The sequence below is a fragment of the Ambystoma mexicanum genome, chromosome 4q, assembly GCF_040938575.1.
Source record: "Ambystoma mexicanum isolate Mex_15411 chromosome 4q, UKY_AmexF1_1, whole genome shotgun sequence".
NCBI classification, from domain to species: domain Eukaryota; kingdom Metazoa; phylum Chordata; class Amphibia; order Caudata; family Ambystomatidae; genus Ambystoma; species Ambystoma mexicanum.
Window position 1 is genome coordinate 519,067,297 of NC_090928.1, and position 25,424 is coordinate 519,092,720.

The 25,424-nt window shown below is 46.6% G+C and overlaps 1 protein-coding gene across 4 annotated transcripts in view; it reads left to right on the forward strand.

The window, feature by feature from the left end:
• RALGAPA2 (Ral GTPase activating protein catalytic subunit alpha 2) overlaps positions 1–25,424 on the forward strand; it is a 3,672,963-nt gene that overhangs the window by 743,252 nt on the left and 2,904,287 nt on the right. For all 4 annotated transcript variants that reach the window (XM_069608069.1, XM_069608071.1, XM_069608070.1 and 1 more), the window contains exon 10: positions 13,670–13,900. In XM_069608069.1, the coding sequence (XP_069464170.1) occupies positions 13,670–13,900 (231 nt within the window). The remainder of the gene's footprint in view (positions 1–13,669; positions 13,901–25,424) is intronic.

A 25,424-nucleotide genomic window follows, 5' to 3' on the forward strand; every position in this document is an offset into this window, starting at 1 on the left:
TTCCAAGAACACAACATAATGCAAGGCAATCTCATAGCTGTCTCCTCTCTACAAGAAAACTCAGTAGCGCTCCACTCCTAGTGGATTCTTCCAGGGCTGTTCTTCCTACATCGAGCCAGAAGCCAAACAATGATTGACTGTTATGTTCTAATGTTGCCCTCTCATAAATTGCATAATATCCCTATAATTTGAACAACTCTAACTCCAAGCAAAGCCAAATAGGCCTGATGACGCACATAGAACATTCCAATTTACTTAGACACAAATACATTTCACAAATGCCCATTCCAACTATTGACTTCGTCAGCCTTCTTTTTCAAGATTCATTGAAAATGTACAGAGCATTATTGAACCCTTCAGAATGCAGGCCTGCCTGGAAGGTAGTAGGACAAGATCTGAGCAAGATTAGGCAAAGTTATGGAAGCAATAGAGGCCTAGAAGAGAAGTTGATGAGGGTTTTTGAAGAGCGCCTCCCAAAACCTTGGTGGAATCGGAAGGCCAAAGCATAGGGCTTTCCACCAGCGATCCCATACAGTAGAAGGAGAGGATGCTGACTCATTGCAGGATGGTAGGAAGAAAAAATGGGCGGAACCCTTTTTTTTTTTTTTTTTGTTGGAGGCCTGACTCTAGAGGGTTGGGAGGTACAGAGATATAGAGGAGTAGAGTCAGTGGCTACCCTGGCCTAAGGCGTGACAGGGGGTCGCAATACTCCTTGCAGGGGAGCTGGGAGAATACTAGCTGGAGAAAGAGGTCACAGTGGAGTTAAAAAAAAACAGGATTTATTTTGATAGGAAGACATATTTACAGAATTCTTTGTGCCGTGGCACATAGTGTATGCATACTTAAAGTACATTTACAGTTTGCATATCGGTGAGTTAGTAATCATAAAGTAGTGACAAGATATTCCATGTATTGTTTACATTCACAATACATTTAACGTTGTCGACACATTAGTTGGTGTTTCTGGTTCGGTAGGTTATAAAGGGCAGTGGCTGGATGAAATGGAGCAGCGCTGCAAAGTAGTACCGAACTGTCTTCAAGACATCAAGTCGTGGTAGGACTGGTTAAGTAAGAAGAGCGTCATCCTATAGTTTAAGGGTGGAGAACACTTTTAGAAACGGTGATGCAAGATTTGAAAAATAATGAAAATAGAGCTGCAAGGAGTCGACCTACCATGTGCAAGTAAGTTGACGCCATGGTGGTGGTCTTGTTTTCCCAGCTGTCGGTTATTACGGCTGGGGGGGGCAGTCTGCAAAAGTCAGATGCCCAAATCTATTTTGAGGGGGGTTAAAAAATGACAGTGCGGTAGTTAGCGGTTGGATTAGAAAATTGGAGCACAGGTAAGATCTTGTCGTGCATGGTTTTAGTGATTAGTTTTCAAGCAAGGTCCATCAAATTAATGCCCTTCTTGGGTTTTAAATGCATAAATAAGGCTGTTAAACGTGTTAAACATCCAAAACATTAGATGTACAAAGAGGTAAGCGAGAGTCATCAATATTATTATGCCATGAAGGAGATATGCATTTGGTACGGCTACAATGACATAGTTACAAAACATCTAAGCATAAAAAACATGAAAACATCATGAAAAAAGGAAGGACAAGAGAGAAACATCAATGTAAACAATGCACACGATTGGTGTAGTTGCAACAATGGTACAACACTAAAGGACCGATTGCGATGTTTTGGAAACAAACGGTGCAGACTTAGTGGTTACAGGGAAAAGTATTGCAACAGATTTTACATTCGGCTGAGCTTGTCGCATTGATGTGGGAACCCTGAGCTATTTGTTGAAGAAAAGGTTCCATTCAATGGAAATATTCAAGACTTGTCTGACAGTCAAGGCGGTATATCCATTTCTGCTCGAGTTTGCGAAGGGCAAGTTCTCTATTACCCCCTCGGAAGGGGTTGCCCACTGTTTGCAGTATTGTCCAGAAGATATCGTTGTGGGTATGTTTCATGGCTTTGAAGTGTGCCACTAGGGGTTTATCTTCTATTTGGTTGCGTACACAAGACCGATGTTCACAAATGCGTTGTCTGATTTCTCTCTTGGATTTGCCTACGTAGATGAGGTCACAACGGCATTTGATGATGTAGACGGACCATTTGATTTTGCAATTGGTGAAGGAATTTAAGGCCCACAAATTACCTTTCAAATGGATTGTCTTGAGGTTTTTCGTCAGTGTGCAGACGGAGCAATTGCCACACTTAAAATGGCCTTTTACTGGCGGCAGGTTCCATAAAGTGCCTTGTGTGCCGCTTGAGACATCAACTTCCGTGTATGTGTGTACGAGGCGATCTTTTAGGTTGCGGCTGCGTTTGAAGACAAATCTAGGTTTCTCTGGTGCGAAAGAGTCAGTGTAGAGCTTGTCCCAGTGTTTAAGGACCATTTTTTTGATTGAATTACTTAAAGGAGTGAAAGTCGTGACCCTTGAAGACAAAATCAAGAACGATTCTGTGATACCGGAAATCAAAACACATCTGGACAAAATCGAAGAGGAAATAAAGAAATTTCAGAAATTCAGAATTGACAAAGTTGTGGAAACTGCAAAACGATATTAAGAACTATAAGGAAGAAAGAACATACCCTTATTTGGTCCCGGGTTTCTATAATCAACTGATCAACAGGCATCCAGCAATAGACAAAACCAACAGAGGAAGAAATTTGTGACATTTTCGAACAGCTCTAACAGCAGCGACTCAGACTCTACAACCGGTGGACAAGGCAATTCACCACAAGCTTCAGGTTTTCAAGGGAGGGGACAATGCGGCAGATGCCGCTACCAAGGCCAACAACCCATGCGCACATGGAATTGGACCCCACGAGCGCAACAAACCTGTTGATCCCCATTTTCAATGTTAGCGATCACACTTTGTCGACAAATGAAATTGAAGTGCTGAGCAAAGGTCTGTTTCTTCCGCACAATTCGTCTACGCTATTTCTTCAGAGATAGCCCAGAACAAGAAACACCTAAAACCACTGGCCTAAAACCTCCGTCACTTTTCACTCCACTTTCCTCGATGATAGGCCCAGAAATTTTATCTTTTGAAAATCGCATCCTCCTTGAAATACTTAACATGTTCGATAAACCCACCCACTTCAAGAACAACCTTTCTGCATCGCAAAGACTGGCACTCAAATCTCTAGAAAACGACAAGACTTTTCTCATAAAACCAGCAGACAAGGGCGGTGGCATCGTACTCTGGAGCAACACCCTGTATGACATGGAAGTCACCAGACAATTGTCCAATACCAAATTCTACAGGCAGATACCCTCCAACCCTACGTTCAGGATCCTGTCCGAAATCACGAGTTTGACGGGTCATGCACATGATGAAGGGTGGATAGACGACGACGAGAAAGCATTTTTGGTAAACCAACACCCGATCATCCCTGCGTTCTACTTGCTTCCCAAGATCCACAAAAATCCACTTAATCTGCCTGGAAGACCTATCGTGGCAGGCATTGGCTCAGTCCTTGAGCCACTATCCATCTACATAGACCACTTCCTAAGGCCTTTCATCTGCAAAATGCCGTCCTATATCCAGGATACAACGGCCATGATAAACAAACTAGTCACCATACAAGCTGAACCAGAAGACCTACTAGTAACGCTAGATGTAGAGTCACTATATACAAGCATCCCACAATTGGAGTGTCTACAAGTACTCAAAACCTACCTAGAGAGCAGAACATCAGCGGAACCACCCACAGCATTCCTTCTTGAATGCACCCGAATAGCCCTCATGGAGAACTATTTCATCTTCAAACAGACTTTTTACCAGCAGTGTCATGGGACCAGTATGGGGGCTACTTTTGCACCGGATGTAGCTAACTTGTTCATGGACGCCTTCGAAAATAATTCTATCTACAATGAACACAACATTTTCAAAAATTCGATCGTATGCTGGTTACGATATATTGACGACGTTTTCATGTCTGGAAAGGAACCGAAGAGAATCTTCACCTGTTCCTACAATGGTTGAACTCACAAAAACTGCATTAAATTCACGATTGACCTTAACAAAGACAGAATACCTTTCCTAGACCTTGAAATCTGCAAAAATCATAACAACTCATTGAGTACCACCTTATATCGCAAACCGACTTCCAAAAACACTCTACTCGAGTACTCCAGTTTCCATCCATCAAGCCTTAGGATGGCCAGTTTTTACGGATTAGGCGGAATTGTTAGACACTGGTCGAGTACGAATCTAAAAGCAAAGAACTCGCAACCCGCCTAAAAGAACGAGGATACCCCAGCCACATCGTCCGTCAAGCAAGGAAATGAGTAAAACGCACCAATCGAGACTCCTGTCTCACCACAACTAAAAGAGAACAGTCTAACACCAAAATGACCTGCGTCACGACTTTCACTCCTTTAAGTAATTCAATCAAAAAAATGGTCCTTAAACACTAGGACAAGCTCTACACTGACTGTTTCGCACCAGAGAAACCTAGATTTGCGTTCAAACGCAGCCGCAACCTAAAAGATCGCCTCGTACACACGTACACGGAAGTTGATGTCTCAAGCAGCACACAAGGCACTTTATGGAACCTGCCGCCAGTAAAAGGCCATTTTAAGTGTGGCAATTGCTCCGTCTGCACACTGACGACAAACCTCAAGACAATCGATTTGAAAGGTAACTTGTGGACCTTAAATTCCTTCACCAATTGCAAAACCAAATGGTCCGTCTACATCATCAAATGCCCTTGCGACCTCATCTACGTAGGCATATCCAAGAGAGAAATCAGACAACGCATTTGTGAACATCGGTCTTGTGTACGCAACCAAGTAGAAGATAAACCCCTAGTGGCACACTTCAAAGCCATGAAACATACCCACAACAATATCTTCTGGACAATACTGCAAACAGTGGGCAACCCCTTCCGAGGGGGTAATAGAGACCTTGCCCTTCGCAAACTCGAGCAGAAATGGATATACCGCCTTGACTCTGTCAGACAAGTCTTGAATATTTCCATTGAATGGAACCTTTTCTTCAACAAATAGCTCAGGGTTCCCACATCAATGCGACAAGCTCAGCTGAATGTAAAATCTGTTGCAATACTTTTCCCTGTAACCACTAAGTCTGCACCGTTTGTTTCCAAAACATCGCAATCGGTCCTTTAGACATGTACCATTGTTGCAACTACACCAATCGTGTGCATTGTTTACATTGATGTTTCTCTCTTGTCCTTCCTTTTTTCATGATGTTTTCATGTTTTTTTATGCTTAGATGTTTTGTAACTATGTCATTGTAGCCGTACCAAATGCATATCTCCTTCATGGCATAATAATATTGATGACTCTCGCTTACCTCTTTGTACATCTAATGTTTTGGATGTTTTTACAACCCCGTTTCTGAATTAAGAGACTTGTTTATCCTGAGATTACGTTTGTGTCAACTATTATGACAAAACACTAGCTCATGTTCATTTCAAACAGTGTACGACCTTCCTACCAACTTGCATACAAATTGCTGCCATACATGACTATGTGTGTTCTCTTGTATCCAAACACTGAGTTCATGCACCATTGACGTTGGTTTGCTCGAGGACTGACGCCCCAGCGCTAGGCATACTCAGAAAATGCCCTTTTGCACATGCGCGATCGCGCCCTGTCTTAGCCTCATTCTGGTTAAATAACTGTCCTCCAGGGCACACATGCGCACAACCAGCCTGCAGTGATACAGCTCTTTCTCAGTTCGGCACAGGTAAGAACTAGTCCGCTCACGTTTTTGATTCACTGCCGCTATTTCAGCGCTGATCTACCAAGCGTCTTCCTCTCACCCCTTGATCCTGGGTTCAATGTTAATCGACACTATCTGATTATGACCTAGCCACCTTCCCTCGGCCGCCATTACAATTTCACAGGGCAATTATAACAACAGTCTTCCCGATTTCCTGCACCAACCGCACGGCTAAGTTCCTTGCACCTTGATGCATTTCTCAGCACTTGGTGACCCAGTCACGTCTCTTTGGCCGATTTCTGTAAACAACCACATAAACACGTTTAACAGCCTTATTTATGCATTTAAAACCCAAGAAGGGCATTCATTTGATGGACCTTGCTTGAAAACTAATCACTAAAACCATGCACGACAAGATCTTACCTGTGCCCCAATTTTCTAATCCAACCGCTAACTACCGCACTCATTTTTTAACCCCCCTCAAAATAGATTTGGGCATCTGACTTTTGCAGACTGCCCCCCCCCCCCCCGCCGTAATAAGACAGCTGGGAAAACAAGACCACCACCATGGCGTCAACTTACTTGCACATGGTAGGTCGACTCCTTGCAGCTCTACTTTCATAATTTTTCAAATCTTGCATCACCGTTTCTAAAAGCGTTCTCCACCCTTAAACTATAGGATGACGCTCTTCTTACTTAACCAAGTCCGACCACGACTTGATGTCCTGAAGACAGTTCGGTACTACTTTGCAGCGCTGCTCCATTTCATCCAGCCACTGCCCTTTGTAACCTTCCGAACCAGAAACACCAACTAATGTGTCGACAGCGTTAAATGTATTGTGAATGTAAACAATACATGGAATATCTTGTCACTACTTTGATTACTAACTCACCGATATGCACACTGTAAATTTACTTTAAGTATGCATACACTATGTGCCACGGCACATAAAGAATTCTGTAAATATGTCTTCCTGTCAAAATAAAACGTCCTGTTTTCTGAACTCCATGGTGACCTCTTTCTCCAGCTAGTATTCTCCCAGCTCCCCTGCAAGGAGTATTGCGACCCCCTGTCACTCCTTAGGCCAGGGTAGCCGCTGACTCTACTCCTCTATATCATTGCAGGAGGGTGACAAAATATCAGGTGCCTGAAAATGACTCGTGAGGGTGGGAGGGAAGTACCATTGGTGCTGAGGTGAAGCAGAAGAAACCCAAAGTCTGCAAGAGAGCTTCTGGGAATCATAAGGAACCTAAAGTCTGGAAGCTACCTGCTAAGAAGAAGCAACCAAAGTTCTGGGAGTGACCTGCTGAGATGAAAGACCCTCCAAAAATTGATATTGCGAATGTATCCAGTCTTCTTACTGAAGAAAAATCACAGGTACATTTTATTAAGTGTACTTTTTTAACCACATTTCTGCTAAAAAATGTATGTTGAGGTGGGTTTGGGTGAGGCTGTATGGGATGGGGAGATAGGGCTCATCCCTAGCCCCGCGACCACTGCAGTTTGCAAAAAGTGAACATTTTTATTAAAAACACATGGAACCTTTGAGAAACCCAGACCTATTTTAAAGCCTTATTAATGCAAATTATGCAAAACCCAAGGTTGTTGAGAGACCTGAAGTACTAGAGGATGCCCTCTGCATCAAATAAACCGAAGGCTGAGGGGGAGGTCTATAAAAAGGAACCTGATAAATAGAACCACAAGACCTGATATTTATGAGAGGTTTTCTGTGAGCTGTGAAAAACAGGAAGACTGAAGGGGAATCAGAATTTCGAGCAGACACAGGATTTACCTTCCCAAAAAGTACTGATAGTTTTGCTTTGATAGCATTTGTATTTGCCAAAGACCTAAGAAGTTTGTGTTATACGCTTAGAGTAGCCTTGAGGCTAAGGACATCATAAGACTAGTCTTTGAGGAAAAACACCCGACTGAAAAGAGCTTTTCGTTTCACTAGGGGGTGCACGATTCATTGCCACGACTCAACGACTACTTTCCTACCAGGGATGGCATTTGTAGGGTTAGATGGGTCGAGTATTTCGGTAGGGGGCTTTCCGATCACTCCTCACTGTTACTGGAATTGAGACTGGGGGTGGTTAAACCGCAAAGGGTGTGGCAACTGAATGCCTATCAGCTGTTATCATTCGATATTGGTGATATTATGGGGGGTGGTCACAGACCACTATTTAGCGAAAAAAGTATAGGAACCGATTGCTGCAGAATCCAAGGTGAAGAAACTGGAAGAGGCATGTAAAGGGGGCAACTCTGGGGGGGGTGCATAGGGAGCTGCATAGGGCACAGGACAAGGCGAGGGCACTGGCTCTCGATGATGCAAGGCATTCAAGTTGGTTGAGTGGAGGTAAGGTATATGAGCAGAGTGATGCGTGTCAGGTTGCTAGCCTGGATAGCCAAGCAGAAGGCACAGGATAGATGGATATCCGTTGTTAGGGATGAATAGTGGGCCCTGTGGGTTAAAGACCAGCAGTTTGCAGATTCCTTTGCAGCGTTCTAGAATATCTCTCTAGTCCAAACGGAGGCGCTGGAAGCAGACTTGACGTCTCTGAAAAAGAGTGTACATGGGAAAAACCCCTGGCCGCAGTGTTCTCACCACATAGCTTTGGAAGCTTCTGGGGGAAAGAGTGAGTCATTACATGCTTGACATACTTGCAGGAGAGTAAAGCCACAGCAGGTTACCCCCTGGCCTATGAGAATTTATTATGGTCATATAGAAAAGAGAGGGATAAAGAATCGTGTGAATCATACAGACCGATTTCTCCCCTTTATGGCGAGGTTAAAATATTGTCAAAAGCGCTTGCAAATAGATTACTGATAGTTCGCCCCCACTTGATCCACAGAGATCAGAAAGGTTTCATGCCGGAAAGATTGACTCGCCTTAACCTAAGGAGATTTTTTTAGTACGACTCTCTCGGTTGACTGGCTGCTGGAACAAGGGGAGGCAATTCTGTCCTTGGACTCCTCCAAAACCTTCAGATCTGTGGACTGGGCCTTTTTATGGGCAGTTATGGCCCAACATTCATTGAATGCATACAATTGTTGTAGGACTCCCTGACGGTCCTGGTTACGGTGAATGGATGGCTCTCGGCTCCCTTTGTTTTGCAGCAGGAAGCGAGACAGTGTGCCCCCTTTCTCCCTTCCTATTTCCTTACTTAATTCTTTGGCTGAGGTGGTGAGAAGTAATGACGTTTTTTGGGGCATTGAATGGCCGGGTGGCCATGTGGACAAGATTTCCCTCTTTGCTGATGATCTGCTCCTGTATGTGAGTAGCCCTAAGCAAATGGTATCTAAGGTGGGTGAATTGCTCTGTATATATGGCAACTTCAGTGGCCTGCGGATCAATTGGGGAAAGTCTGTGTATTTTGTTCTCACTGGGGAACATACTTGGCCTCAAGCGCATGGACCACAACTCTCCAGCTATAGAATCTCTCCATTGGCTCCCTGTTGCTGCTAGGATCTAGTTCCTCTGCCTCATCCACCGGGATTTCTAGGGTCTGGGACCCTTCTACATCCAATTTGCTCTTCCTAAATACCTCCCTGCTAGAGTCCTTGGTTTTCTAGCACCAACTCTCTGCAGATCAGACGCTTCCCTAAGCAGAGTGGGGTAGATCTCTCTCCTCTGCAGGATGGAATGGTCTCCCTGCCCCTCAGGCTTGAGCCGGATCTCCTTAAGTTCCGGAAGCTTCTCAAGACCCTCCTTTTCTCTTTTTCCTTCCCTTTCCCCTGCTAACACCCCTGTCTGCCACAGTGACTGGCTGCCTTGTTCCCTCTGAGTTCTACAGGGCACCAGGCCCCCCCACCCAGTCCATCGGATGTGGACGTGCTTTTGGTTCCCAGTCCATCCCTGACCCCATGCACTCCCTGGCACTTGCCCTCTTGGCTTCCCCGTAGCACTCTCCTAGCCTGTGTGATCCTCTCCCACCCCACATCTCCACCTCCCACTTTCACTTGCACGCTCTCTTCTTTACCCTGCACTTCCCTTCCCACTCTAGCATTTCACACTTCGCCATACCAGCACTCCCATGCCTCTCCCCCTCGCACTTCTTGTTACTGCACTTGCACGATCAGAATGTAAAAAGTCCTAGTAGGACCATTGTTATCTCTTTCTCCCTTGTTCCCCACAACCCCTTTTTTCTTGTGGTGCCTTGAAACACCATTTGTTGTATAGGCGCCTTACAAATATCCAATACATAAAAACAGGAAGACCATGTTCTGTGGGGGAAATTCGAAGCTACTAGAGAAACATTCAGGTATTTGGGAGTCATGATCACAGGATCCCGCGCAGAGTTCTTTTGATTGTAACTGGGATCTGCTGGTCGCCAACTTTCTTCAGGAGGTGGCGAGGTGGGCAGATCTTCTACTTTCTCTCCTTGGCAAGGTGGCATTGCTTAAAACTATACGGTTCCCAAATTCTTTACATTTTACAGGCCTCACTGTACGATATACCGACAGTGGAATTTGATAAATTGGTTAGGGAGTTGAGCTGCATGCTCTGGGGGCAGCAAATTCCCCCTAGGATAGTCCTTGATATGTTAAGGAATTCAGTCTGGGAGGGGAGACTCCTGAACCTGCGGAAATACTTCTGGGTCATTCGGCTGGTGATCGTGAACGATCAGGTTTTCATGGAAGGGGATCCGGCGGTTGGCCTGGAAAGAAATACATTGAAAGTGTGGAACTTCAAATAGATTCTATACGGGGGATGGTACTATGGCGAACCAGAAGGACGACTCTGACTAAGAGGTGTTTAGGATATTTATTTAAAGAAAAAGAAAAAACCTATCTCGCCTTACTGCTATGATGGAATTTCCCTACCTGAAAAGCTAAAAAGGGTCCTTGTCAAAATCCCAAAGAAATGGCCCCTGGTCCAAATCCTATTAACTAACTGGCCCTACTACTTAGGAAAATTAACAAAGAAAAGGAGGCCAGAGCAATAGCCTCTATCTTTGGGGTTCTGCCTGGTCCAATCACGTGGATTCTCTGCAGGTTCTGTATGCCAAATCCAAATTGTGTATTATGCTTTCTCTCTGGGGGAAAGAAAAGGTTTTCTTAGTACAATTCCATCATTTCCGACTTGCTGCTTGACAATGTTCTTGTTTTCTACTTAAAGGCTGTTACCCTCCAGGGTCTTTCTCTTTCCAATTCTGTTTAAGTTTTGTGTTTCCTGGGCTTCCCAAAGTCCTCAGGTGCTCTGACAGGCTCACTTTATTGGAGCCTTGTTGGGGTGTTTGCCCGTTCCAGTTTCCTGGTTTTGTAGCCCTTGTGGCTTTCCCAGCCTCAGCTCTTAATCTGTTGCTCGATTTCTATGGGCTCTCCAAAGCCCCCTGGCCCTTGCATAGGCTTTTTTAGCTCTGTTTCAGTAAGGTGTCTGCCTGCTCTGGTTTATCAGCTTAAGTAACCCTTGTGGTTTCTCCAGCCTTGAACATTAATGTATTTTGCTTTCTCTGAGCTCTCCAGAGCCCTCTGGTCCTCTGATAAACATTCTTTAGCTCTTTTTCGGTAGGGCGTCTGCCTGCTCAGGTTTATCTGATCGTAGCTCTGCCCCTCCAGGACGTCGTCTTGTCAGGGGTTCGCCTCTGCATATAATTAACTCTCATTCAGTCAAGGTTGTGTGGTTTTATGTACGTCGTCACAATCAAAAAGGGTGCGTCATTCTTCTTTGGCTGTGGTGTTGAGGTGGAATCCAGAACTACCTAAAGCCAAAGAAGTTGAAGAAATGTAATTTGGTAAATCCAAAACAGTGTTAACAATCTTTCCGATTCCCATGTAGGTGGGGTAATGTGTTCTGGGCAGGGAGTTCCTCGAAGGAAAGGTAGTCCTTGTCTCCCAGAGGGGAGTCACTCCCAGTGAGGTCCCATTTGCTCAGATCCCTAGAGAGTGTGTTGCTGATTGGGCTCAACTCCCTGGCCTCAAAGGGGTTGGCTCCCCCCTGGGAGTTCCCTCAGACAGGCAACTTAATGGCTAATGTGTGGCAGGCCTTAATGGACAAAAAACGAGCGATAGAAGATGGTTGGCCTTGGACCAACCACTTTGGGGGAACAGACTGATTCCGGAGTTGAAAGATGTACAGGGTAGGTGTGGGTGTACCAACATAGGAGTGCATACATTCTGGGTTGTGGTGCATGCGGAAGGCGATGGTGTCATTCCCTGACTTGAGAACTACGTTTGGGCTGACTCCCAATATGCTGTGCCACTTATTCAACTAAGGCATATGCTTGGGGTTCGTCTGACGGAGGAATGGGATCTCCCTCGGAGCTCACTGTTGTTGAGGCTCGTGACGACTGACAAATTTGAAGGTGGACTGATCTCCAAAACGTATAAGTGGATAGCTAGTACCACGTTTAGGTCACTGACAAGACAGAGAGAGTTGGGAATGGGATGTGGGAGCGCTGGATGACTGGAAATGGGAAAGTGCATTGGGTGCCACTAGCAATGTGGTGATGGACTCTAGGCTTAGGACCATCCAATACAAAATACTTGTATACCTCACGGAAACAGAAAAATGTGTAGAAGAGAAAATGACACGTGTCCCAAATGTAAGGTGTAGGTGGGGACATACTTGCATATGATTTGGACATTTCCTAAGATAAATAGCTTATGGAGAGAAGTGACAGAAATTTGGGATTCATTAGTGGAGGTTGATTTGGGCATGGACCCAGAAATGTGCTTACTGGGGGACTCCTGCGTCACGGTGCATTAAAGAGCCCTGACAGAACTGGCCTTGGCAAAGAGATGTACCGCAATGAAGTGGGCAGGGGAAAGGAGGAGGAGTAGGGCCCTTCTCTTTGAATGTGGGAAGATTGGATGCATGTTGTATGGTTGAACCTGGAGAAACTGGTGCCCAAGAATAGGGTGTGCCCGCAGAAGCATGAAAAGGAGTGGGGTAAGTGGATGGGCAGCACATGAACTATGAAAGTTACAATGAAATGAAGATCAGTGAAAGATTTTGATTGGATGTCTGCTGGGTGGGTTTGTGGAGGGAAGGGAACTTTGGATGGGGGGGGGGAATGCCAGTAATGTTTTTCAGGGGGGTGTTCTATCTGCAGAGAAAGAGGGGAGAGAATCGCAGAGTGCTGGTAACAATTTAACGTGGGGATAGTATAGACCGTGTTAATTGAGGTGGTTTCCTGAATATTGGTCATGATGTGGCTTTGCAGATTGATAATTTGTATCTTTGACCTGGCTCATGTAAAAGTTAAAGATTGTTTTATTCCAAAAATAACTAGTATTTTTAATTTTCTGCTGGCCACCTCATTTGGATATTATTTTTTAGCTTAGGGTATCTCGGGAACAGACCAGAACATGTGACAATAGGTTGAGAACTGGAATCTTTAACCAGAAATTGCAAAGGTGTCTGGTAGGAACCCTCTTTTTGGGTTGACCCATCCTGTTAGCTGTTTGCTTTAGACCAAACCTTATTTGTTGTATGATTTACCTCACTATCTACAAGCGTACATGCAACCCATACCCTGGTAAAAAAAAAAAAACTCACTAATAAAGATGCATTGTTGCACCATCCTACTACTGGTGTTTGTGCGTCTTTGATCAGCCATGCTACACCTGGTCCACAGGCAACATAAGGCTTTTCCGGGCTGCAGAGTAGCGTACAGCTACTGGAATGGCGTTGGAGATCTGACTTTACAGTTGTACAGTAGCCTATGCTATCATTGAAGGGAACTGATATAAGTTTCAAGTGAAACCAGAGCTTTCTCCCTTGGGATTTCTATATGCACAATGTTTTTCTCACTTTATTGAATGCCTTGAAAGCTTCTGTGACCTAATTTATTAGCAGGGGATCAAATCCAATATTTTGAAACAACCTTTTTGTTGTTCTTTTCAATACTAGGGTGTTTTCTCTAACTTTGTGATACAGCAGTCTTGCGCTTATTTTTTCTGTAAAACCATGTTATCAACTTTTTGTGGACTGCAAGTAAAACACTTTCAATATACTGTTTTTCACATTTCTAGAATGTCACTGTTGGTAACACAACACAAGAGAAACATCCTGAGCCTGAGAGCACAGGACCATCCGAGCAGGAGAAGAACCACTCCAACAACAGCACACTATCTGACAGAAGACTAAGTAATTCAAGTTTATGCAGCATTGAAGAAGAAAAAAAGGCAGAATATGAAATGGTGCAAAGAATTCTGTTGTCAACCCGGGGATATGTCAATTTTGTGAATGAAGTGTTTCGCCAGGTCAGTGACTATTTTGTTATTCATTTAGTATTTGGGTTCCCTTTTATTTGGCAGGTGCTGTTCTTTGACAAAAGTCCTGCTTCATGATTTATTAATATTTATTTCATATTACGCATTCAGGACCGGCTAATGTTTGTGTTTATTTGTAAAAAAATGTTGAACAACTTTATTTTGGTACTTGCCAACAAATCATATTTCTTCGTACAGTAAATCTTAGGCGATTACTTTTACAGTTCAATATTAAAAATTAGCCATGTTATGATAATGACTCTGATGCTGGAAATGCATCGGAAGGACAGGGCCTCTGAATCCTTGTCCTTTATTGCTTTTTATCATGTGTTCTGACTTGTGTTCCGTGCAGGAGTTCATGTGGGACTCCTGGTGGTGCGGCTCTTCCTGTATTTGGTTTGGTGAACAGTCTCTTGGGATACCCTTATGGCACCCATGGGTGGGAGTACGACCCTGTACTCCTAGTGTATGTTTTTGGGCACCTTTGTGTGGCCCACAGAGCAGGGTACGGGCTGGTGGCAGCTCTGTGCTGAATTGATATGTGCCCTGCACATCCTTCATTTTGGGGTGCCCAGGCCCTGTCATTGGAATCAGTGGATTCCTGATGGGAAACAAGATGGCCCCTGTGGCCTCTTGCTTTCTATCGCCTGTTACCTTCTTTTTCCAAAGTCCCGGGAAGTCCTGACTCTGTCCCTTCCCCCTAACCGGCTGTTGGGTGGAAGTTCCATATATGGTAGTGTGGGGCAGTGCTGCCCAGACTGGCTGGAGCCTGCCCGACAACCGTATGTTGTGGGTACAACCGTGGGGTGGGACCTGGGTGAATGAAGTGTGTGACAAATACGCATTCTGTGTTATGGGTGTCTAGTATCTGGTGTTTGACACAATGACTGAGACCGCCCTGCCCGAAACTGATAAAAATGCAGTGTGTAGTGCTGAATGGCAGAGTACTTGTCCGAATCCACATTCTGTGTTGTGAGTGAATGGATGGAGAAGAATGGCCTGAATGCACTGTGTGCCTGATTGGCTGGCTGACTGCCTGAATTCTCTTCTGAGTGATTGGTTGCCGGAGTGTGACCCAGCAGAATGAACGGGAGATCAACAGTATATCTGGGGGCCTCTTACTGCTAGAAATCCTTCAGAAGCTGAAGTTTATACTTGATGCTTACTCTCAAAGCCGAACCGGAAGAAGGTGAACCGCATTTCCCTTCTGTGTAATTTGAAAGCTGCTGTGTCTTCAAGAACTGATCTAAGAGAGGACCTGGTAAGGAGACCTCTTCCCGAGCTACGAGGAACCACCATGCACAAGCTGATCTTTGCCAAAGCTCCCTGGTAGACAGACCTACGAAAGGCTGCAGACTGGAGAAGGGGACTGCCGAGAATGAAGAAAAGCACCGGACAGCCGTCCACGACCACCGTCGCTGACCGGAGCTGCCGTGCTCCTGTTTGCCAAAGAACATTTGATCCAAGGACTCCCTTGTTCATAATCGTCGCCGCTTTCGTCCTACTGGAGAAAGTCGAGGCCGGGTGATGACCGAGAAGAATCCGCTGGTGGGTTTCCCGCCACCCGAAAAACTCGGACGCTGACGAAGCTACTGAAGCCAGCCGTGGTCACGTCCCGCTCGCCAACGCCAGACAGACGATTCAATGCCCTTGCTGGGCCAAAGTTTTTCACGAACTCTTTGCAGCAACGAACCCTCGTCGTCGAGGTGCACCGCACGCCTCCCCTGTTGCAGGATGTTTTCGATCACTCATCAACAAGCATGGCAAGGACCGAAGCTGCTGCCTTAACGACAACATTCACCCTTTTTTCATCTCGGAAGTTCGACGACCCGTGGCTCCTGCTTGAAAGGGAGTACACTCAAGAAGGACCCGTTGATTCCCAGACGAAGAACTCTACAACGCAACGTACCTTGGGTTGCAGAACTATAGAAGAAGATAAGACTCTAATAGACCATATATTGACTGGGCTTGTAGTGCATCTTCATTTACAGGTTGCCCAGGTGGGGGGGGGGGATCCTCATACAGAACTGAGCCTAGTGGTAGGGGGTCAGTATTCTGCCAATTGTCTAACCAACTTATCTTCTTCCCAAGTCTATGGTTGACATTGTATTGCTGTGTTGATTCGTATGCTATTTGAAATTAGTACAGTTGATGCATTTGAATGGAATCAGAGTAAGAGAGGTACCACATAGAACTGTATATATATTTACCATTTTAGAATTGTCGGATCACAGTGTATTATCGTGATAGTGTATATAATATTGAACCTTTATTTATATAAAGACTGTTTTAATTAATACAGTGTGTGGACATTCCTTTGTGGGTGCTTGGGGACTACACTGTACTTAAGAACCAGAATCTTGGCTGGGGTCCTCTGTCCCTCTCTTCTGCCATATAGAGAGCAGGAGCAAAGACGTCCCCCTCCAGTGCGTTTCTTTACAATGACCCTAATCCTACAGTGCATATAGCTTCCCATCTTATCACAGTGCACTAACTGTGTGTACACAATTTAATGGCCACCCCCATCTTTTTCCCCATCTCGGTCTTCTAAATAATTCAACCAGAAATTCTTAGTCGGACAAAATATCTAGTTGGCACAAGGTCATCTGTGCTTGTAATCTCCAGGATTTTTCCATCTTTGATCATATGATGTCTTTCATCCATTAATTTCTGTTGGTGTAACCGAGTGTGCCCAATTTTGTAATATACAACGTTTAGCCGACATAAAACATAGATGAAGTAATTTCCACGTGACATAAGTTATCCCTTCATATTGACCAAATAAACACCTGGCAGGTGAGAAAAGGATAGGAATGTGCAGTACATTTCCCAATGTCTTGCATATCCCCAGCCAAAATATAGCTAACCAGCTTATGTTTTATGTGTTTCTCAGAGTTAATAAATATCTATTAAACTTGTCATGAGAGTCCTGAATTGGCTCCCTCTAAAAGAAAGGATTAACTTCAAAGTTCTATGAGCCGTACATAAAGGTCTGAATGGGGAGGTCTGGCCTACCTTATCCGCTCTCGTTTCGCTTCAGGTGTGAATACTCAAAGTACTGTGATGGCCATTTCTTCTCGTCTCCCTCCCCATGGTGTTGCATCCTCCTTCCCAGAACCCCTATGCCTCCTCTTTTTCACTTGGGCTGCTACAAAGCCTGTTGTGTACTGCTGCTGTTGCCTTATAAACCAGAAATTCACACATTTAAAAAGTATTCGATTCATCTTGAATTTGCCATCCTTCAACGTCCGAATCATTGATAAAGAAGGAATCCATGACTTGGAAAAGATCAGCCTGCTGAAGGAGTAGCCCTGCTCTTAACACCCCTTTTCATGCCTTTCCTTGTTTTCTACTGTTATTGGAGTGAGGCTTGTACAGAAGCTTGAATTAAAATAAAAATTGAAATGCCAAAAAAAAAAGTATGCTGCTCCCAGAACAGGCAGGGGAAGTATTAATACTGTGAAACCCCAACACCCAAGAGTCATTTACAACCCTGGAAGGTCAAATGGAGAAGACATTTGTGAGGATTATTCACAAGATGTTTTTAGCTTCAGGACCGGAAAAAGCACTAACATGAATATCATGGAGCTGTTTATATGTCCAACAAGAAATGTAATGTGCTTCTAGACTGCCAGTTGCCTCTCTAGGTAACACTTGTTGTCTTCAATAGGTCAGAGCATCTATTCACTAACTTGGAGAGAACCAAATCTTAGTTGTAAAGGAGAAACCAGCATAGATAACCACTCTCCCCAATCCATTGCTATTGTGATTAAAATAGTTGCATGTTTTCTCAGAACGTCACTTGTGGGCCATGTTCTTGCAGTCGCTGCGTAAAGGCATCCCACCTGTGTGCTGTTGATCTACTGATATGTATGAAAGACCCAGAGGTAAATGAAGCAAGCTCAATAGAGTAAGTGGAGCAGTTTGGAATCATGTCTGACTTGAGAATCTACTGACCTATTTTATGTGTGTTTGGCAAAGCTTTGGGATTATAAGATTGGGCCCTTCGACTATCGCACTGAATGTGGCACCCAGAAACCTTTATATACTTGGTGGACTAGAATACAGAGGTGTAAGGAAGAACCTAACTGAGAAAATGTAATTTACTCAAGGCTGCAGGGCTGGGAAAGATATATATGTACCATAGGAGTGAAGAGTAAACGTCCCATGTCCATCTACTTCCGATTAGCGGTTAGTAGGATGATGATACTGTCCCAACTACCTTACGTTTTCCAAGCGGTGCCAATACAAATATATTTCGAATGGATTGTCCTCCCATGGATTCCTCATCTTTGATATACCGATATCCTGCTTGCATCTTCTGAAATGTTTCGACAGCAGAGGGCACCTTGCATCTTGAATCGAGGTCCCTCAGCGGCTTCCTGTCCTGGCCACCCAGTCAGGGGCAGAGTTGCCCATCTGCTTCCGTGTGGGGAACTCCTTGGGGCACACCCGAATCCCTCGTGGGATGCACCATGGAGCCAGGTGGGTTCTGCCCTGGCGCCTCTGGGGCGCCAGGCTCATGAGGAAGACTGAAACCATGGGGAGCGTTGAGCCCATCTAACTTCCAGGCCCATTCTGCATGTGCATCTGGCATTGGGTGTGGCAGGGCGTGCCCAGCCAGACTGCTTGAGGGCGTCGCTATACAGCCCAGAGCTATATAAGCCCCGCCCTCATACTGATCCATGCTTCGCGTTACTTTGCTGCGGCAATGTAACGCTCACCGCGATCCTGTCTGCAGCAACACTCACTCCACGGACTTGCAGCCAATTTCGCCTGCAGAAGCAGAGAAACCAGGAACCTCGCAGACTCTTACACCTTGTATCCAATGCCTCACTGCGTCCGCTGTAAAGAGAAGGGAGAAAGGTTAGCATCTCGAAGGCATGCGCTGCCGCCCAGTTACTCGCGTGCGCGTTTATAACTTTACATACCTGCTTCTCGTTCCATTCTGCATATCGCGGCTCCACATCTGCTTACCGCGGCCCGCTCCTGCATGCCTTATTGCGAATTCAGAGTCGCATCAGCACCTGGGGAAAGTAAGGAACAAGGTTATACACGGACAATAAATATTAGAACGAACAACACGGAATAAGACCAACAATAGAGATCACATACAGAACGAACAACAAGGAGGAAGATCAGGAGAGCATTGAAGGGACAGACAGTTTAACGAACTGCGGAAAGGGGAAAGAGCAGCAACTGACAGGACTACGCCACGGCAGGTCTGGGTTAGTCCTCACCAGGGATCAGTGAAGTAACTGGCCCAAAGAAGAACTGCACACCTGCAAGAATAGCAGGATGGAGAGCCCATCATTTCTAAATTCCAAGTGAGCCACCCGGCATAGCCCCTCAAAAGGGGTATGAATTGGAAGGGGACGGGGGGGTGTAACACAACCCCAGGGCTGGTCTCAACTCATCACCATCTCCCTGTCTACATTAGGAGTAGCCCCCGGGAACCTGTCCTGAGCTATCCCAACCAGTCCACCATCCCGAAGAGGACCAACAGCGTCGGATGCCCCTGCAGAAACCAGGCGAGCGTAACACTTCCATCCTTGCTCTCGGCCATGATGTCAAAATAAATAGCACGAACCACACCAGTTTCCTCAGTTCTGTTTTTCTGCATGCACAGCACGCTGCGAACAGTTCGATCGCCACAGCTAATTTTTCTACTGCGTTTATCCATGTTCGAGTGTCTCAGATTCGAAGACGGGTTTTAAGAGGTTGTGCAGACTGATTCAAAAATGTGGCCCACATATCTGCACAGAATGTCCCTCTGGTGTCTTGGTGTGGAGAATGTGGTCGACGATAGCGGTCGTTTCAATCCAATCTACGCCTTCCAAAATGAGGTCATATGAAGACCGGAAGCGCTCAAAACATACTAAGCTCTCAATCAGGAGCGATTCTTAAGACAATCTTCGTCGTCATTGTCTCGCCGGAAATCGAAGAAGAGGAGTCCTCGCTCTTCTTCGGAATCCTTGCCTAACAGGACAAAAATACAGTTTCCTCTTTAATCTGCTTCTAAAGCAGATTGGGAAGAGTTCTGACCCCAAATATTGGAGGTGTTTTCGTAGGCAGTCCCGACCGGCCACTTGGAAAAGCCAAAGAATGCTTCTGACCCCATTGCACCTCAGAAGGGTGACAGGGAGTCGTCAAAGTCTACCTCCATAAACCGGAAGCAATTCCTAGAAAGGCATCAACTTTGTCTTCATCTCAAGAAAAGTCAGACTCTCGCTCCCTCTTCCTCGACTTCGAAGGTTTCGACATCTGGCCCTTCGACGTCGAAGCCATAGACTTCTATCTCCAACCCGTCGAAGGAGGAAGCGTTATTCTGATTCTTCTTTGGGTTATGCAAATGGCACACCAAATGTTCCAGATGAGCTTATATGTGAAGACTCCAGATTGGAAGATGTGTCTACATGTTTAAAAGAGGCTGGTGGGCTTGACACTTCCAGAAGTGGATTTTGCCACCTCAGATCCTACTGCCCACCCTAGTGGGGGCTTACAGGTCTATAATGAATAAGGTTTCCGAATAATTGGGGTTGGGTCGTCCTGCCAAGGACATAGTGCAGAATGATCTTACAGACTTCCTAGACAAGGTACCCCCCATGGAACCAGTTTTACCTTTTCACTCTGACTTGGAAAAACAACATTCTTGAGAACTAGCAGAAACCAGATGCCACACTTTCTGTATGCAAGGATGAAGTTAAAAAGTATACACTCTTCAATGGACCCGGAATTCCTCTCCATGCACCCTACCCCTCAGAGCTTGGTGGTGCAGGCTGCTACCTCTAAATCAAAAGCAGCAGCCTAACCTACAATTCCACCTGACAGGGATGACAAAATGTTTGACTGTTTAGGGAAAGTGTTTTCCGCCGGGAGCATGGCACTCAAAGCCATAAGTTCTTGTTGTGCTTTAGCTCAATATTCCTACACATTATGGGAATGTTGTAGCACAGGCATTGGAAAATATCCATGAAGGGGAAATTAGGAGGTTTTCTCAACATCATTCAGGATGGCAAAGAGGCGGCATGCCAATCTTTACAATCAGAGTTGGGCGCATCTGACTGTGTTGGTCATTTTATGGAGGCCAGCATAGTAGCAAGAAGTTTTGCCCTGGATGTGCAGTCTTCGTTACTCGACATGCCTTTCAATGGATTTAACTTTTTTGGCACTACAGCTGACAAAAGTCTAGAAAAGCTTCAAGCTTCCAAAGCAGCTGCTAAATATCTAGGTGCTATTCGCCAGCCCCAACAGACTTCGTCAACTTCTCAAAGTTTACTTACATCTACAGAATATTGTTTTCAAATTTTTTGAATTACAGCAAATGTTAAGAATATTCTTGCAGTGCAAAGTGGTTTGGGGTTAATCTGGAAAGGTAGGGATGATGATGCATACGTTGTTTAAATTGAAGCTCTAATTGCATAAAATAATTTGTTAATTCGTTATGTCATGTGGAAATTTCTTTTTGGGGCAAATGGAATTGGAAAGAAAACTGTATGGGAATTCCATATGAGAGATGTTAATATTTTCTGTATTGAAGAGGGGCGTAACCTTTTGAATATGCAGTTAGATAATAGCGGGAAGTAGTGTAATACATTAAAACGGTTAGTTGCGGGACTTTAGTTTGAATCAAAATAAATATCTGTAGATGCATAGATGTGTGATGAATAGAGAAGGGAATACTATATACAGTGGTGTACTGTGGGTGCAATTTTATACTTGAACAGTCATTTTTCAAGATGTAAAGATTGTTTAATTCATGTAAAGTTGGGGATGACTGGTGCAGATGATTAAATTCAATGTTGATGATGGGGTTTACTTTTGGTTGGTGTAGTGCACATTGTATTAGTGGCAAGAGTCATGGATAAACAATGCATTGATTAAGGGGATAGTAAACTATGACTCTTAAAATAAGAAGTGGGATCAAATTTAAATAAGGTCTCAAGTTTATGGTGGGTCTGAAAATTGGGGGGGCTCTTAGGGGTAGTATTAATAAAATAGGGTACATGCTGATGTATGTGATTTGAGTTTATTAGGGCATAGGATTTCTGGTAGGCATGGTTCAGAATACTGTTAGATGTATATATTTTTGCTTATCTTAAGCCTGATGATTATCAGACTTTGAGAGTTGTACAAAATTCAAGGTTTGTAGTTGTTTTTGTTTGTCTTATGTTGTCGTGTTTACTCCCCCCCCCCCCCCCCCCACCATTTTTATCTTTATTTTTTTTTCGAAACCTGTAACGCTCACCTGATTCCCGTAGAGGCGCCGGTCTTGACTGTGCGTATACCGTATCTGCAAAGGTGATGTGTAACACACGGCTGGCTCTTTGGGCTGGACCTCTGTGCACTGTATGTCTGACTTGAAGGGTAAGATGTCTGCAGATAGAAAATATGGGATTAAGGAACTGGGTTATTGAATGTCTCTCTCTTCTTCCCTTTCTCTTCTCCTGTAGAAACCCAAAGGTTAACGCTCTCACCTTAGGTAAGTGAACGCCGTGCTCTCCATCTGCCTCGGGGCAGGGTGCTGTAACCAGTTCCTTCACTGGATAAGGGGAGCAGGCCTCTTGACTTCAGAGGACTGCTGTCCGTCGTTTACTGCACGAACGGTAAGTTTCGAGTAATTCTAATGTCTTTAAAGTCTTTAGTAATGATGTTTCTCCAGCATGGGGTCTGGTATGGATTCACATGCTCATGAATATTCCCCGTCGTCAAGCTGGGAATCCTCGGTAAAGAAAAAACCAGTATCAGTTTCGTTTCTGATCTGTCTTTCGTAGTAATAACCAATCACTGGTCTCTGCGTCATACTGACCACAGCCAATGACTGCCCTCTACCTAAGCACCGCCTCTGGCAGCCATCTTCAGGTTTTTACCGCACGTTCATGTGTTGGGATCCTCGTGCTATTGCTCTCGAGCGTTAGTGCTATTTTTTCACGTTTTTTTCACAAAAACTTCGTTTTTTTCGGTCAAAAGAGCCTCAAGCTCCACAGACTATCCATCCGATCAACGGGGACCCGTGTCGGATTCGTCTGCGCCCCTCAAGGGTGAAGATTTCGTCGAGCTACGCTTTTGGAGGACTCCAGAAGTTTCTCAGGCCCGGACATGGCCCAGGAGAAGGGAAGCTCGACGCCCGGAAAGCTGTTCAGGATCTGCCCTGGATGCCAGCTGCAGAACTTCTTTAAGGAGGACGAACACTCCTTTTGTCTCTACTGCTTACATGAGGACAAGACGCACGTGGAGAAGGACTGTGCGTTTTGCGGCAATATGTCGGAACGGACCATGAAGGACCGCCATCAACGTCTCGCCAACTGGCTGGAAGGGAAGAGCCCGTCAGGCGAGAAGAAGAGGAAGAAATCCGAGCGGTCTTCTAAGACCTTTGAGGACGCCCCGGCGACGGGGGTCCAACACAAGGCCAAGCACCGCGAGTCCGCTGGCACCGGGAGCGCCGAACGGTCGGGCTCTATGGGCGCCAGGCAGGGCGCACCCTCCCCGGCACCTTCAGCCACGAGCCAACGCTCTGGGTCGGGTAAGAGGAAGGGCGAGCACCCGGCGAAGCTCCTGGAGAGGCCCCATCGGAGGGGGAGCGAGGCAGTGTCCCCCCCCCCCTCAAGGATAAGGGGGTGAGCGCACCTAAGGTGGTGAAGGCCTTAATCCATCCGGCCAAGCCCTCTATCGATACTGTCGCGGCGGCCCTGGCTCAGCCTGTGGAGGCTACACCAGTGGTGGCGACCTCGGGGCTCAGTCTCCCTGCCACCTCGGAGGGAGTCCTCTTTTGTGCCCATCGATAGGACCCCCGTGAAATCCCCGGCGGGGAAGAAAAAGGGGGGGGCAGGGCGTCGTCGTAGATTCGGCCTCAACCTCGGAGGAGGAGCTGATTGAGGTCTTAAGCCACGGCCTTGGCGTGGAAGAAGACCGGCCCGTCGGGATGGATCCCGACGCAGGCGACGACGACATCGTCGAGGGTGCCGACGGGGCCCCTGATCGCCCGTCGGATTCCCCTCTGCCAGGGCCGCAAGACAACTCGGCGGCCATTTTGTTGGCTATACAGTCCTTATGTTCAGAGATAAGGACGAGACTACCGTTGCCGACGGAGGAACCTCTCCCGTCGGGGGATCCGGGACCTTCTGGTGTTCCCCCGCCCAAGAAAAGGATTCACCCTCCACCTCCTTTTCAGCCGTCGCGCCCCGTCCAGCCCTCCTCCCTGTCCACCCGAGGGGATGATACGGGGACTGACACGGCAGCGACGGGTACGGACGACGAGGTATACGACGAGGATCTACCGTCGTCTCCTCCCACCAGGGCTTCTCCGCCCGACGAGATTGGATCGTTCCACTCCATGATCGCCAGGGCATCCGAGCTTTTCCAACTCTGCCCTGAGGAGAAGAAAAAGGAAGGATTCCTTTATCAACGGCGCGAGGCCAAGAGGAAGACTGTCCTCGCGGTGCCTCTACTGGACGACATTTGGGATGAGGGCCTCGCCCTCCTCAAGAACCCTTCCACGACGCCAGCTAGAAGAGACCGGTACGAGAAGAAGTACCGGGTCCCGGACGCAGTCCCCCTGTGCCTCCGGGCGCAGCCTACCCCGGACTCCGTCGTCTCCGCGGCGGCCAGGAAGAAAGCGGGGGGGGGGTGCGGCCTCCACATCGACTTCCCCACCGGACGGCGAGGGAAAGAAATTGGACGCTATGGGACGCAGGGTCATCTCGTCTGCAGCGACGACGATTAAAGCGGCCAACGCCTTGGCTATCGTGGCCCGCTACGACAGGGAGCTATGGTACAAACTGGCTCCCCTGCTGGACTTCCTACCGGACGACAAGAGGGCGGATGCCCTAGAGATCCTACAGGAAGGTGAGGTGGCGTCGGACCACGCCATCACTATTGCGACGGACATCGCCGACACTGGGTTTCGCCAGTTGGGCAACGGCATGTGCCTTAGGCGGCGTGGATGGCTCAAGGCTACGGACTTCCGTCAAGACGTACAGACCAGAGTCCTGGACATGCCGTTCGATGGGAACAACCTGTTTGGGAAAACAGTGGACGATTCCCTTCAGGCCATTAAAGCGGACACTGAGACGGCCCGGGCCCTTGGGGTTCTGCAGCAACGACGGACGCCCTTTCGGAGCAGCGGAGGCAAGGGCGCCTCCAAAGGTTCCGGCGGCGGTTTCTCCCCCTACCGTCAAGCGGCCCGCTCGTCGTCTCAGGAGGCCTACAGAGAACGAGGCAAGTCTGGCGGACCCCGCCGTCATCGCCAAGGAGGTCAAGGCGGCAAAGCCTCGTCGAAACAGGATTGAACCGGCCGTGGGGTCGGGCCCCCACCGAAGCACCCCGGTGGGAGGCCGGCTGGCGAGCTTCGTCAGCGTGTGGGAGTCCATCTCCACCGACCGTTGGGTGCTGGACGCCTTAGCCCGGGGCCACGCGCTCGAGTTTCAAAGAAGGTGCCCGCGCGTCCCCCCCGTGGCCAGGAAAGAGCTTCACGTCCCTCAGCTTCTCCTGGAGGTAAAGGCGATGCTCAGGAAGG